The 16185-nt window shown below is 36.3% G+C and overlaps 2 protein-coding genes and 1 pseudogene across 2 annotated transcripts; 2 read left to right on the top strand and 1 right to left on the bottom strand.

Moving 5' to 3' along the window:
- Nucleotides 1-337: 337 nt before the first annotated feature.
- LOC149379815 (putative pectinesterase 63) lies at nt 338-3663 on the top strand. The gene is made up of 4 exons (XM_089604060.1): nt 338-817; nt 1903-2109; nt 2879-3120; nt 3504-3663. Exons 1-4 carry the CDS (start codon nt 338-340, stop codon nt 3661-3663), a joined length of 1089 nt encoding a protein of 362 aa, XP_089460186.1.
- Nucleotides 3664-7524: 3861 nt separating this feature from the next.
- On the top strand, nt 7525-9577 carry LOC149379814 (putative pectinesterase 50). Its single transcript, XM_089604059.1, has 4 exons — nt 7525-8034; nt 8685-8891; nt 9002-9240; nt 9320-9577. Exons 1-4 carry the CDS (start codon nt 7525-7527, stop codon nt 9477-9479), a joined length of 1116 nt encoding a protein of 371 aa, XP_089460185.1. The 3' UTR covers nt 9480-9577.
- A 2014-nt stretch (nt 9578-11591) lies between these two features.
- Nucleotides 11592-13898, bottom strand: LOC149379813 (pectinesterase pseudogene; annotated as a pseudogene).
- Between the last annotated feature and the right edge of the window lie 2287 nt (nt 13899-16185).

Genomic DNA, 16185 nt, shown 5'->3' with positions numbered 1-16185 from the left:
GACAGAAATTGCATTTCATTAAGTTTCATCTCAAAACCAATTTTTAATCAGAGAAATAACTCATGACCTTATAAATTTATCTTTGTCCTGTCCGAAACAAAAGCTACCACTATTGCTCTTGGGGCCTCAAGTAAAGATGCGGTCAAATTTCATATAACTACCGGTTAGAAAAATCTCATAGATTTCCTACCATCGGTTTTTCCGATTGTATGTATCCGCACAATACAAACATTTATTCCTCTCCACAAAAACCATAGATTTCACTTCCCTATATATATTCACATACAAAAACAAATCCAAAAGCTCGCACAAATTAAAAAAATTAAAAAAAAAAAAAATGTCTTCAATAACAATAATAACGGCCGTCCAATTATCCTTATTAATAACCCTCGCCGGAGCATACGACAACCTGATGATACCGCCGGCGAAGAGCCAGCTGACGTCATGGTGGAGCCACGTGGTGAGGCCGGTCAACGAGCGCGGGTCGAGGCTTGACCCGGCTCTTGCGGCGGCAGAGAAGGGCGCGAGTGTGGTGACGGTGAGGCAGGACGGGAGGGGTAACTTTAGGACTGTGACGGAGGCCGTGCAGAGCATTCCGGCGGGAAACAGTCGGCGCGTGGTGATCAACATCGGGCCCGGCGAGTACAGAGAGAAGGTGACGATAGATGCGAGCAAGAGGTTCGTGACTCTGTACGGAAACCCTAGAGCCATGCCTGTGCTCACCTACTCCGGCACGGCGCTCCAGTACGGCACCGTTGGAAGCGGGACTTTGATGGCCTTGGCCGACTATTTTGTCGGAGCTAATCTCATTATTAAGGTATGTATATATAATATATATATATATATATATATATATATATAGTAAACCATTTTAAATGTTGACTATTTTTGTGTTTTCATTTGATTCATTCGGACCAAGAATATAGGTCATGTTATTATTTTTAGTATTTTTTTTTTAAATATTACAATATTAAACAGTAATAACGTGGGCTTATTACAGTTTATATAACAACCGGATTCATTAAAAATATTCTATACTAAATTTTTATTCTCGAGATTATCTTTTTTTTTTTTTTGTCGCGAGATTATTATTTGGTAAAGCACAACAAGTAATAGTGCGAAACAAACAATAGAGTGCCACGTCATCATGTGTTATAAACCGACGAGACAGTAGATAAAAGAGCCACGTCCTTAGCGTGGAAAATTGACACACAGAAAATAAAACGGTGAGCACATGAGTAGGAGAATTTTAGTATGTCAAAAAAATAATTAGAAAAAATAATGAAGCAACTTGAGCAAAAAAATCGAAAACTTTAAAAATATGTCGGATCCGACCGGATCGATTTAAGTCACTAAAATTTAACTATTGCGTATGACCATAGCCAATGACATTTTTTGTTTTCTTTTAATGTTACTTGCTCAAAATTGTATTTAGTTACTTGCAATAGCTGAATTAGTTTGGGAGTTTTAGTGCTATATATCATTTTACAAAGTCAGTTAAAAAGTTTCTACTAACATTCAGTGACGGAGCCAGGATTTCAATCAAGGGGGACAAATTTGAGAAATATTTTTTAGGAGGGGCATTATTGAAAAATAACTTACAAATTTGGGTCAAAACATAATTACTAGTAAAATTTAGGGGTAAAATTATAAAAAAAATATAAAAATTTGGGGTTAAAAAATAATTTTCAAAAATCGAGGGGGGGGGGGGGGGGGGGGGGGGGGGGGGCATTGGCCCACCCTGGCCCCTACCTGGATCCGGTCACTGCTAACATTGGAAAAATATAAGAAAATACCTTAAAAAAAAAAGAATTAGGGATTTTAAGTTGTTTGAATGAGGTAGATTATTGGTTTAGTGCAAACTTGGTATAAAATGTTGCGTGTGGCTGATATTTTGAACAGAATTCAGCTCCGCAACCAGATGGGATACGAAAAGGAGCTCAAGCGACGGCGCTGAGGGTATCAGGAGATAAATCGGCATTATATAACTGCAAAATCATCGGATTTCAAGACACACTTTGCGATGACAGAGGAAACCATTTGTACAAGGATTGCTACATTGAAGGCATTGTTGATTTCGTCTTCGGGAGTGGGACTTCTCTCTTTCTGGTACACCAACTTTTTATTACAATACAAATGATATATCGAAGATTTCAGTACAAATTACAAGTAATCTTTTAAGCTTCATAATTGTTGATGATCCTTTAACATCCGACATTTTTTTTCCTTCGGATAATTTTAATTTTTCGTGACTGAAAGTCATCTCATAATTTGAGATGTCATTCGTGTTTACCACCGAGCTAGCCTCTTTAATTGTTTAACATATGATACTTGATCACCGTACTCATTTATGAATAAACTAATAAGTATGGATCTATTTATTATATAAACCATTTTATTTTCGTTTAACATATTTTCCAACTTAAATAGTTTGTTAATTTAAATAAATAAAAAATCAAAACTACTATAGTCTAGCCCTGATAAACTATATCTTTAGAGTAAGATTTTTAATGTTATTGTTAAGTTTATAGATATGTGATAAACTGTTAAGGCGATGAATTTCATTAGAGTAAGTTTAGAACTTTTTATGTGAGCAAAAAAAGTTTAGAACTTTTTATGTGAGCAAAAAAAAGTTTAGAACTTTTTTATAATTAAAACGTTAAAATAACAAAAAAAAAAAAATAGAATTCTTTTAGCAATAGATCTATAGTTTACATAATATAGTATCACTTATATAATAATTCAACGACTATTTACGTTAAAAATAACCATTTATAAATCGTAACAAATTTAAAACTCAAAACTAGTTTTTTTTTTCAAATATTAAATTACGAATGGCGTGTGCGCGTTAATTTATTTTATTTTATTTTGGGGACAGAACACAGAGCTACACGTGGTAGGACCCCCGGGGATGTCGGTGATAGCAGCGCAGGCTCGGGAGTCGAACACGGAGAGCACGGGATATTCCTTTGTGCACTGCTCCGTGACCGGGGGCACGGGTCAAACCTATTTGGGTCGGGCCTGGCAAAACTGCCCGAGAGTCGTCTACGCCTACTCCAACTTGGGCAACGCAATCCTTCCCTACGGTTGGAGCGACAATTTCCACCCCGAACGACGCAGGTCATTAATTAATCAATTAATTGACGGAAATTTCATCGACCTAACTAGCTATCATTTATTTAGCTGATAAAGAAAAAATTGTACAAAATAGTCATTTGAAATTTATTGATTAGTAAAATAGCCAAAGTTTCAATTTTTCAGCAAAGTAGCCAAATTTACGTTTTCAAAAATAATTTGACAGCCAAGATTAAATTTTTTTACGATTATTATAAGTAATTTATCACTTTCAAAAAAAATTATTCTTGGAGTAAAAAAATCTTTTTGAAAAGATTACTAGACATTTTAGCTATTTCAATAAATTAAGTCAAACTTTAACTATTTTATAAATTCATAACTTTAAATTTACTAATTTATGTGTTTGATTCTTATATTAATTGGTACAGGACTGTGTTCTACGGAGAGTACAAGAACATGGGAATTGGGTCAAGGATGATTGGGCGAGCCAAGTTCTCAAAGGAACTCACACCTGCTCAAGCCAAGCCTTTTGTTAGCCTTGCCTTTATCAATGCTTCTTCTTGGTTGCTACCACCACCAAGCTTGTAATTTATATCTACACATTTATACATAAGTACGTGTGTAAATTATATATGCATGCATTTAGAAAGGCTTGTGGTGCAAAATTAATTTTTTTTATTAGGTTTAAATAAGAGCACGAGAGACAATTTTGTCATCGTAGATATGTAACTAGCTTATAATAATGCGCTGTATGGAATGAAGCTGTAGAATTTCAGTCTCAAATCATTATCACGGTGTGCCAATAGTTTTTGAGATCTCATAGTTTTTTTTTCTTCTAAAAAAATTAGGTTAGTAATAAGTTTTTTTAACCTTGAATTCCATGCGGTTCCGGTTTTAAAAAATAACACATAAAACTAACTGTTTTAACTTTAAGGATGAAAAACTACTTCATAAATTAACTCTATACATAAAGACACATTTACTAAAATAAATATTTAATATTTTTTCATTCTCTTGTGTTGTTTAAAGAAATCATTTTAAATTAGGGAAAATGACGGTAAAAATAAATATTTAATATTTTTTCATGCTCAAATTTATACTTATATACCTATTTTTTTTTTCTTTTTTTATGTGGCGAAAATAGCTCATGTTAAATTTTAGTTGCATTTAAGTACTTCCGTCGTTAACTTCAAACGAAGTTCAATGTGGAGCGCATAAATTTAATGTATCGATTTTTGTATTAAAAAAACAATTAAAATATCTATAAAAAATGAAAAGAATTATATAAAATGTTAAAAAAAAAAGCTAAATCATATTTTTTAAACAATAATGAAACCCCTAATCTTGTTGCTCTTCGTCAAGATTCATCAAAAGTAGTGGTCGATCGTGTATGGTGCTGCACCACCGCTCCACCTGATATAGTTTAGGACCCATAACAACGAAATCCTCACTCCAAACACGCTGATATCACTCCTCAGTACCGCACCACGCTCCATCGATGAAGAATCTCGAGACCAAGGTCAACGGTCTAGCGCTCGCTCCAGCCCCAGAGAAGAACACGTCCACCAAAAGTCTTGGAGGAAGCGTGATCGGTCCGTCTGCCGTCGCCGCAGAGGCGTGACCTAGAGCGAGGATTTCAGAGACCCACAATTTCAAATTGTTTTTAAAAAATAATAACTTAGGTTACTATCCAACCAAAACGTTTGAAATTGTTATATAGTCAATGTTTCATAAATCTTAAGTAAATAGTCATAAAGATGACGTGACATTTATGATTTGTCCTTTCATTAAAATAAAAATGTGGGGTATTTACATAAATTTACGCGCATGAATACATGGACATAGCTATTTACCTAATATTTACGTAACTTAACTATATAGCAATGTGAAACCGTAAATATGGCTATATATATATCCAATACATGTATCCCATATTTGTATTTTTATTTTTCAATTGATTATTTCAATCAAAAGTAACATATATAAATAAATAAATATAAAAAAAATAGTAATTGGGATACATGTTCCGCTCCACTTTCTAGATGTGACACCGAGGCAAAAATCGGTATCATTTATTTAGAATATATATATATATATATATATATATATAGTGACGGAGCCAGAAAAGCCCATCAGGGGGGGCTAATTTGAAAAAAAAATTCAGGGGGGGGCTTGATTGTAAAAAATTTATAAAAATTGGGCCAAAAGTATAAATTTTCAAGGGAAAAAATGTAATTTTTTTTAAAATGGGCAAAAAGTGCAAAAAAAAAAATTTGAGAGTGGGCTTAAGGCCTTAGTTGGCTCCGTCACTATATATATATATATATATATATATATATATATATATATATATATATATATATATATATATATATATATATATATATATATATAGTGACGGAGCCAACTAAGGCCTTAAGCCCCCTCTCAAATTTATGAGAAATATATATATATATATATATATATTTCTCATACGATACCAATAAAATATAAAATGGGATACCGCATGATCTCATATGCCTATTTTTAATGTTGAGCGATAATAATGAAATTAGTGAGTTTTCAGCAATTTGTATTTTATTATTAAATTTTTCTTGTTATTTTTGGAATCTCAATGAAAAATCAGCTACTCTCATAGAAAAATATTGAAATTTTGAACCCAAAAAAAAAAACAGTGAAATGAAATTTGTTTCCGTCATTTTTCTTGTAAAATAAATTTATTGGCCGATTTTCGACGAGTTTAATATTGATTATAAGTTAAAGTTATATATAACCTTGTACATGAAAGTTAGGATAAAAGCTAGTAAGTTGGGTGCGTCTCGTCAAGCAAAATCTCGTTGTCTAGAATTAGTTGCAACAAAACAAGACACATATGGCAAAAATTTTGACAAAAAAATATTGTAGATAATTTTGCTGACTAAAAATAACAACTACGTTTTTATTCAATTAGAAAATAACAATACTAACTATTAACAGTTAACAACTATTTTATTTTTCAAAATCAACAGTTCCAAATCGATTCTAGCTTGTCTTAAATGATCTCATCTAAGAAAGAGACTATTATTGTATGTCTCATATTATTCAAAAAATAATACAAAATCGAAAACTAATCAATGGTAATTACAGCTGACGCCCCCCCGTTTTTAGATCACCAGTCTTTTGACTATTATAGAGTAGTTTTAGACCAGAATAAGACTAGTCCACGTCATTAAAAAGCTCTTGTTTAAATAAACGGAAACAACCAAAAATTGCAAAATAATAATAATAGTTGCATCAAAATAAAAGTTGTAACAGCTAAATTTATGTTTGCAAAAAACACGGCTTTTCTAGTATTCATTAAGGAAGTTCGCCGCCTATAACATAGCGAATTGCAAATATCCTTAATTACTTGAAGCTTAAGCGTCAAACAACTCATAAACATAAATAGTTAGCTATACTCATTGAGGCAAATTCGCATCATATATTAATTAATTGACCTTACCCCCATTTTTAGCAAAACTTCTGTGTCCTCTAACTAATGCTTTTGGCTGAACATTAAAAATGGTATAGAAATTTCCAATAAGGACAGTCGTAAATATTAAATTCAGTACATTTGTACAAATATTAAAAAAAAATGTTTGGAAGTTTAAAGGGATAATGCTAACTATATATTTTATTGAGAAAATCAGTTTAAATAATATTAAATATAATGTTCTGATGTATAAAAAAATTAAATATGAAATATTGCTCTTATATTGAAGAAATACTAAAAAGTAATTTAATTAACTTTATTTTAACAAATTTTTCAATGAATGGGAATATCCTAAGCGTGGCAATATATGTGTATATATATATATTAAACTAAATACATTGATGTAAGATGTATGTAAAACAACAAAACATACATTGATTTTATCACTTATTACATTACATCCTAATTTATTGACAAAAGGAGTGAGTTGAAACTTGAAACAGATTTGGAAGGCAAAAGACTAAACATATAGAACTGATAGCAAGTAAATTATTGAAGCATAAATCCCTCACATTATAGAGCATCGCTGGTAGAGCTTAATTATCACAGGCTGTGGCGTATTAAATACAAATAAATTACGATCTGTCACGATTCTACTCGAATTCCATACGTTCGATAATTGACTAACACAAATTTCCTTTATTAGACCGCAAGTAATTAATTATTTTAAAAAACCCATCTGTATTCCCCCACTTTTTTTTCCCTCCACAAAAACCTTACAAGCTAATAATACTAATAATCCGTGATAAATAAATAAAAATATTACAAAAACTTAAAACCAACAACCCCCGAAAACACCTCCAAATCCTACATATTCTCAAACACCCACAAAAATATCCATACAACGACACATATATAAAGTATAAACCCCACAACTCTCTTCCCATCAATCCATTATATGCAATAAAAAAAAAAGGTCAATCGAAAAAGAAAAAAAGATGGCTGCAATGAGGACACGCAGAGGCCGCATGACCGCCTTCTTGACGATCCTCATTGTCGCCGCCGCCGCTGCCACGTCAGCTCTCGCCGGAGAATCGCCGGCGCCGGCGAACAGAGCGCAGGTGAACTCGTGGTTCAACCAGCAAATTAGGCCTCACAACGAGAGGAAGGGCTCGCTCGACCCGGCTCTTGCCAAGGCCGAGGCTAACGCGCTGATCGTTAAGGTGAGGAAAGACGGCTCCGGGGATTTCGTGAAAATCGGGGACGCGATCAAGAAATCCGTCCCCGCCGGGAACACGAGGCGTGTGATCATAGACATCGGCCCCGGAGTTTACCACGAGAAGATTTTGATTGATTACAGCCAGCCCTTTGTGACCCTTGTTGGATACTCGCCTAATGACCGCCCCACCATAACTTACGGTGGGACGGCGAAGCAATACGGCACTGTCGATAGCGCTACCGTCATCGCTCTCGCCCCTTATTTCGTCTGCGCTAATCTTATCATCAAGGTACCGGAAGTCAAAAAATTAAAATTAAAATTAATATACTATAGTTGTTTTTACTAATTTTGAGTTGCATTGAAATTTTTAAGATCATAAGTTACTAGCATTAAATGTTAGTTTTTGTTTACCATGAACACCTCCCTAAAAAAAAAATACACTTTTTCTAGCTTTTATTTTTTTTTTCTCTTTTTATACCCACAAAATTTTTAAAATAGCCCCCGTTAATTATTTATGCATATTAATCTCCCCTAATTAACATTTTTGCTTACGCACGAGTCATCCTATGCTCGTGCTCAGGGCCGACCCAAACTCACCGGGGCTCTAGGCGATTCAATAATTTGGGGCCCTATAATACTAATAAAAATTTAAATTTTCAAGGTAAAAAATATAAATTTTTTAGAAAATAGGCCAAAAGTGTAAATTTTTAGAGTAAAAAATGTAAATTTTCTTAAAAAAATTTAGGGGTCCATTCACATATGGGGTTCTAGGCCTGGGCCTAGCCCGCCTTAGCCCAAGGCCGGCAGTGCTCGCGCTAATATGACAACATATATTTAATATAATTAATACTATTTGTCGAGTATAATGAGATGTTGTGAGATTTAATTTCGTTATCGAATATTTATATTTTGTTTTCATGGGTTTTAAATGGAATGTAGAATTCGTCGCCGAGGCCGGACCCATACAAAAAGGACGGACAAGCATTGGCTTTGAGGATTAACGGTGACAAGGCGGCCTTCTTCAACTCGAAATTCATCGGATTTCAAGACACGTTGTGCGACGACAGGGGTTACCACTTCTTCAAGGATTGTTACGTCGAGGGCACAGTCGATTTCATCTTCGGCCGAGGCACTTCGCTCTACGTGGTACATATTCATAATAATAAATAACAAGGGCACAATTAAAATGAATTAAAATAATGAAATATTTATAATAACGTGAACGGTTTGGTTTGGTTTGGTCTTGGTCTGATCAGAACGCGGAAATATTTGTGCTCGGAGACAAAGGGCTCACGGTGATAACGGCTCAAGGAAGGAGTTCGGCGAGCGAGAACACGGGATTCTCATTCGTCCATAGCAAAATCTCGGGCCTAGGAAAAGGCACGACGTATCTGGGCCGGCCTTGGGGAACCAGGCCCAGAGTCGTCTACGCCTACACCGACATGAGCAACGTCGTTCAACCCTCCGGCTGGGAGAGCAAATCCATGCCCAACGGGTATGTATCTCAATTTTTTTTCAAAAAAAAAATTGATTTGTCGTTTTGGTGACTAAATGTCGTTTTATTGTCATTGAAGAAATATGTACTACGGAGAGTACAAGAGCACCGGAGCTGGTGGAGGGGCACATAGTAGAGTGAAATTTGGAAGACAGCTCAGCTACAACGAAGTCAAGCCTTTCCTTTCTCTCTCCTACATCAAGGCTTCTTCTTGGTTGCTTCCTCCTCCAAAGCCATGAGACTTCACTTCATATATATTGACTATGATTTTGTTCTTGAAGAAAACAAGAAAAAAAAAAAATTGTGACATAATTTAAGCGTGACTCGATCGATTGACCTAACTGCATATGTATAGACAGAAATTATTTAAATTTATACCGCATTGATTATACTAGTGAAGGAATATATGTTGTTGTTTTCTTCTTAAGTAATTGCTGTATTTTAAGTACCTCATAAACTAATTTTATGATCCTGATAAATAAGTTTTAATTCCAGTTTACTGTTGCAACCTAAATACGTACGTGTGTGAGGCTAACAAGTTCATTATATTAAAAGAGGAAATGAATACTTAATATTTTAATCTGGATACACTTAAATACTTAATTTTTTTTCGACGTCTAAAATACTTATTCTTTATTTTCAGTTACACTGTTATTACACCGTTACTATTAAGATTGTTAAGATACACATGGATGGCTCAAATTTAAAGCAATTTAATTTTTTCTTAAAAAACTAATTAAGCAAAAGCCCCGATATTTGATTCGCCTTCCAATCGTCAACATGGAGCTTCCGCACCGAAGCAACATAGTTCGCCAAAGAAGCCATCGATGGCGGTTAGGAGGAAGAATGTATGGGAGGTGGATCTGGAGCTGCGAATAGTTCATCGGATGTGGTTGAAAAGACCATGGACGCCTCTTATTTCGATGTGGTGGTCCTCACGGCCAAGTTGTTCGGAACCCCTACACGGTCTAGGAGCTTCAGTTGTTTTCCGGGAAGAGGAACCTCGTCCCGATCTTCTTAAGCTCGAATGCAACCCCGACATCGCTGTGAAAAAGGTTGACCCGTGAGGAACCAGCCGGGAATTCGTGGAAGCCTAGTCGGAACTGGCTCGTTTTGGTGGGTTTCTTATGTTCGTCAGATTTCGTCTAATTCATTTATATTTCCTCCATATCAGCTTATATTTGGGTAATTAATATCAGGAAATGGCCTCAACTAATAGCAATTTTGACAATTTGAACAAAAGTAGTATTAACTATGTATTTGTACACTTTTATCAATATCTGTAGACATGAAAGTATACAGTTGTCATAAACTGTAGACTTACAAGTCTACAATTAACAACAATTGTCCATAGATAAGTATTAAAAGTATCAAAAAACATAGTTGCTACTATTTTAGTCAAAAATATCAAAGTTGCTACTAATTGAGGTCATTTCTCATTAATATCCTTTGTTGTTCAAGCAAGGGGATAAATATTTGGACAAATATTCTGATGAATAAGTGTTTGCTGTTGCAGGAAAGAGAGTTGAAATGAAGTTCGAGCGGGCAATAGAAGAAACCGGTAGAGATCGTAAAACTCCCTGATTTGTTTACATAAAAAGTGTATTCCTATTTCCTGTTGATTACTCTCAGATAACACTCTGAAAGCTTACTGGTAAGAGAGTTCTTGTACATTAGTGTTTATTTATTTATTGTTGGGTAGATGTCAATGTGTAATGGGTTCAAGTTCTCATATCAGACAGTCATTTGATTTGGCTCTTAGACTTAGAACATAGAAAATCAGAAAAAGAAAACGTCAAAACTCAAAATTATTGATTCCAACCTAAACGGTGAAAGTTTATGCATATTTGCTAATTGATTAAGCTCAAGTCTAGGGGGATTTTTTTTTTTTCAATTAGAATTTTCCATAAACTGATTGTCAATAAGGTCTGCAAATAGTACGCCATACTTAAAACTTAGGTGTGTAACTACTCATGCATTTCTTTGCTTTGCTTTACTTCGTAGCTTTCCTCTATATTCCTTATAAATCTTGCTAATGTTCTTTCTAGGTCATTCCATCACTTGTTTCTTCTCTTAACCTTTTCATATAACCTTCATATTCATTCCCATACCCTCGAGTTAATATAGTTAAGAATTAACACAAGTGCATAACAAAAGCAACTACTATTTGAATGCACCAATTTACCCAAAATACATCAATAATCAACAAAAATAAATAATGCAGTTTCCCCAAATTCCAGCTCACTTGAGCTGGCTGCATATCACAACCAAAAAAAAAAAATCAACCTAAAAAAAAACCTAAACATATAAACAGAGAAAAATAAAAAAAAATTGTCCGGAGGAAGAAGAATCTATATCATGCCAATGTCGAAAGGTATGTCCATATCCGGAAGCCAAGATCCGCCGTTTGTCAAACTGCGAACCGTAAACGACTCGGCCGCGGAGTCAGTCAAGTTTCTCGTAACCCCGGGCCAGTCAACCCTGCCGTCGATCCCGGAGCCGGGGCCGTTATTCTGATACTCGCCGTAGTACACCGTGCTGTGCTCCGTCTGATTCGTGTCCCACTCCATCCAACCCCTCGGATCCACAGCCTCGCCCAAATACGACTGCATGAAAACCACCCTCGAGTACGGCCTCCACGGCCGGCCCAGAAACACCGGCCCCGACCCCGGCTCCGCCGAGTCCACCGTGCAGTTGTGGAACGAAATCCCCGTGGCCTCGTCGCTCTGCTCGCGGCTCTGCGCCGAAACCACCACCGTCTCGCCGCGGCCCGGGCGCCGCCCGATGACGTGGCACTTCTGGAGGACCGCGGCCGCGTCGCCGAAGACGAAGTCGATGGTGCCGTACACGTGGCACTCGCGGTAGAACTGGTTCCCCGAGTGAGCGAAGAGCGTGTCTTGGTATCCCTCGAAGCTGCATCGGAAGAACGCCGACTGGTCCGCCTGGTTCCGCACCGCCACAGCCATGGATCCCGGGCCGTACGTGTTCCGGAACGTCACGCCGATCGCGATGAACCGGTCTCCTCGGACACCTGTGCGTATTTTTTTTTTTATATAGGGCTTTGTCGTTAGAATCGGAATATAAAAAATTGAAGAGGGCATTTATGTAAATTTTTAACTTACCGAAAGTGGCCGAGTTTGAAGTACCCCAGCCAGTGGCGTTGCTCCGGTTTCCGGTGATGATGGTGTTGTTTATTCCGTCGCCGAGCAAAAGTATGTTTGTTTTGTGTCTCGTAATACTGACGTATTCTTTGTACTCTCCTTTTTTGGCGTATATGACGAAATAGCCATCTTTAGGCTTTAATCTATACGGCGCAGAGTTGATTGCGTCTGAGATGGATTCGAAATCTCCGGTGCGGTCTTTGCTGACAGTCACGGCGTCACCCACTGGAATTCCGTTCCCTCGTAGTCCTTGAAGATACAATCTTCCCGGTTTGCACGTTAGACACTTGGATGGTTTCTTCAAACTCTTTAAAAATTAGAAGAAGAAAAAAAATACATGTTAAAACAAATTATTTAAAACTGATGGGTGCAAATATTGCTCACTTTGACTTTTATCAAACAATATAGCAGAATAAATAATTTGAACAATATCATCATATTAGAACTATAAAATTTATTTTATGTTTTATTGAATAACTTCCCAATATAATAAACCTAAAGCTAAAAGTATATCAATTGGATGCAATCAACTGTAAGCAAACTAATTAATAATAGTACGCAAAGGCAAAGCATAGTAAGAAAACATCCATGCAAGTAATGAACGTAATTCCTTTATAGTATTACTAGGTGCCTAGCTAGCTATAACGCAACTAATTTGGACTGTTCATATAATAAAGCGATACAAATTATCAATAATAAGTACACATGCACGTACGGTACCTTAATCAAGTCAGTCAGCGATTGCATCCCCTCCGGCATTATCGGCGCCGGAACCACCGCAGGCGCCGGCGAGTCACTCCGAATTCCGTCGCCGGAGACCCTCGCCGGAGGCGGAGTTGAGCTTTGAGTCACTCTGATCGGCGCCGCCGGAGATTGGCCTGCATTGTGGTGGTGGCTGTGGTGGTGGTGGTGGTGGTGGTGATGTCCTCCGCCGGAGTTTCTCCGGTGCGGCGGCGATCGTTGACTCAGCGCCTGAGTGACTAATCCCAAAGCGACGCTGTAGACTCTCTGGGACTGACTCAAAGCAGTGACCACCGACTCGTGATTCCTCACACTCTCCGGTAAGCCCTCGCGGCAGGTTCGGCCGTTGGCTACGACGGCGCTGAGTCGGGTCCGAACGCGGTGAACGGCGTCGTGGCTGTATTCGAGTTCGAGCGAGCGGAGATCGTCGGCGACGGAGTTGATGAGCTCGACGTTGTCTTGGAAGAGCTCACGGCAGTCCTCCACCGCCGCCGCGGCGTCGGAGTGGGTGGTGTTTCCGAGGCGGCGGTGGACGAGAGAGGACACTCTCAGAGCTCTTTCGATGAGAAACTGTCTCTCGTGAGAGTACGGAGACACTGCCGCCGGAGATTCGACGGAGGCGAAGAAGGACCGGCAGACTCTCGGGTAGAGGGTGGAGGCGCACACGGCGGCCGGAGAATCCGGAATGGCCGTGGCGGCGGCGGAGATGAATAGAGAGAAGAGAAAGAGGACGATGAAGTTTGTTTTGGTAGCCATGGTTTGGTTTGGTGTGAGTCGATGATCGGCGATTGTGTTGTGTGGAGTGATTAATGAAAGTGGTTTCGAGGTGTTATTTTATAGGTAAACAAAAGCATTGTCGAATTAGGACTCCTATTTGGAAAAGTTGATTGTTTTTCTAAACAAGTCGAACTTGTGTTTTATCCATTACTTTAAATTCCTTTTACTTGCTCTAATGTTTACGTCTTAAGTTTGTTTTATGTCGTTTTCAAGTTTTTTTTTTAAAATATGTCGTTTAAATTTAAATCGTAATTTTTTATTTATTTATTTATTAAGAATCTAGTGAAATTTCAGAAGAAATCTAATACATTGTGAGGAGTCATATTAAAAATTATACATAAAAAATGTATTTAATACTAGCATAGCATAGCACCGAGTCTCATTATTATTTTTAACCAAACTAGGGTGCAAATCAGAAAACAGTTTTTATAAACTAACAAAAACTGGCTGATTGTCAATGAAAAGTTTATAGGAAAATAAATTTAAATTTTTGAGTAACTCCTTAGGACCTATTTGTTTCACCATAGCCGGCTCCAGTGCTATCGCTTTGGGCCTCAAAATTTAGAAGGTCTAAGTCAAGGTCGGCCCGACATTTATCGGAGCCTTAACCGAAATCTAAAAACGGTGCCTTATTAAAAAAAATCAATAATGATATAACAAATTGATAAGAAAAGTATAACCCTTGATCGCTATTTTTAATAAATATTAAATTAATACATAGCTTTCATAAAACACAAAATAAAATGTAATATTCGCTCACTTCTATATGTTTTATTCACCTATGTTGATTACTAAATCATTTTTTAATCAATTTTTCAAGATCTAATTTTTGAAAATTAACCACTTCTTCTTCTTCTGCTAGTGGACATAATTTTTCTATGTTCTAAAATGCAAATAAACAAAAGAAGGTAAAATATACATCAAACTCAAATCATACCTTACAACTATAAGCTTCCATGAAAAAAAAAAACAATTTTTCCAAACTTGCCAACATGAGTATTAGACCATGAATGAGATGAAAAAATAAGAAAATTATTATTGTATAACATGATTAAGCTTATGGCTTATTATAAAACCCCAAATGGTATATGTGAATGACGGCTAAAAACGTTGAAATCATAATTATAGGTTTACTCATTCAAGCCTATTAATTAGCAATGATAATAAGCCAAAAAAAAAAACTTAATTTATTTGTTTGTCCTGATATTTCGATGGATTAATACGAAAGTTTGGATTTTCTTACCAAAATTATTTAAAACAATAATTAATTTGAAAATATTGTTCTTTTAAAACACTATTGCTCTAATTTATTATCGGTGTATTTAGACATTCAGACGTGTTCGATTCGGTACCAACAGAGTTTTTAATATAAAAATAATCAATAGTTCTCAGTGACGTCTTTGAATTCTCGGAGGTTGTTGATGATCTAGCTTCCTCGCCGCGTACTTTTTTGTGTGTATTTTTTTTTTTTTACATAAAATCATTTTCTAAGTTTTTTTACGGTTTTTCTATTCGATTTTTCATTTTTAATCATTTTCTTTTCTGGGCCATTAAGCCAAAAAAAAAAAAATTAAAATCTTGGTTTTATCCGGTAAATAAATGTCTTGTTTGGCTTTTTATCTGAATGAAAATAAATTATCGACCAAAATATAATTTGATGGTAAAAATTTCGTTGACTGCCTTATTCAGTTCGGTTAACAATTGATATTAAAACTCAAATTTTACCATTTTTTTCTTTTAATCAATCGGTTATTTTTACTGCTTGCCATTCATTTTCTTTAATAGAGTTCGTCTGACGTTTTCTTACGAAGTGGGGTTCCTAGCTGCTCTAGGGAGGCAAAAAGAACTGAGGTTCCGAGTTGAACCTATAGGACAGCTTGAACTCGGGTCTATAGCCGACCTACGAGCTGTATCGGACCCCATGAAATATATAGGCGAGCCTGAAATTAATGCCAGCAAGGAGTTCCGACACCCACATCCCCGAGCGATTGGGAGCTTAAAGTACAAATAAGTCCAGCTGAGTTACCGAGTGATATTACCCACACCCAAACAGATTCAAGCTCGGATGACTCGTCGATTTTTTTTTTTTTTTTTTTTTTTTTTTCATTTGGGCTGAGACAGCTTGGTTTGATTCTTCTTGTTGGTTCATCTTTTGCATCACTATCAACATTAGGTATTTTATGTCGTCATTTACTCTTATATTAATTCAGGCTTATTATTTTGACAGGAAATTACAATATGTGAAATGAACGATATAACGTGGATC

This window comes from Urtica dioica, chromosome 12 (genome assembly GCF_054948205.1).
Source record: "Urtica dioica subsp. dioica isolate 48M chromosome 12, U.dioica_male_clone48M_v1_H2, whole genome shotgun sequence".
Lineage (NCBI taxonomy): Eukaryota > Viridiplantae > Streptophyta > Magnoliopsida > Rosales > Urticaceae > Urtica > Urtica dioica.
Note: the sequence above shows the minus strand (reverse complement) of the source record. Positions and strands in the feature narration are given on the sequence as shown.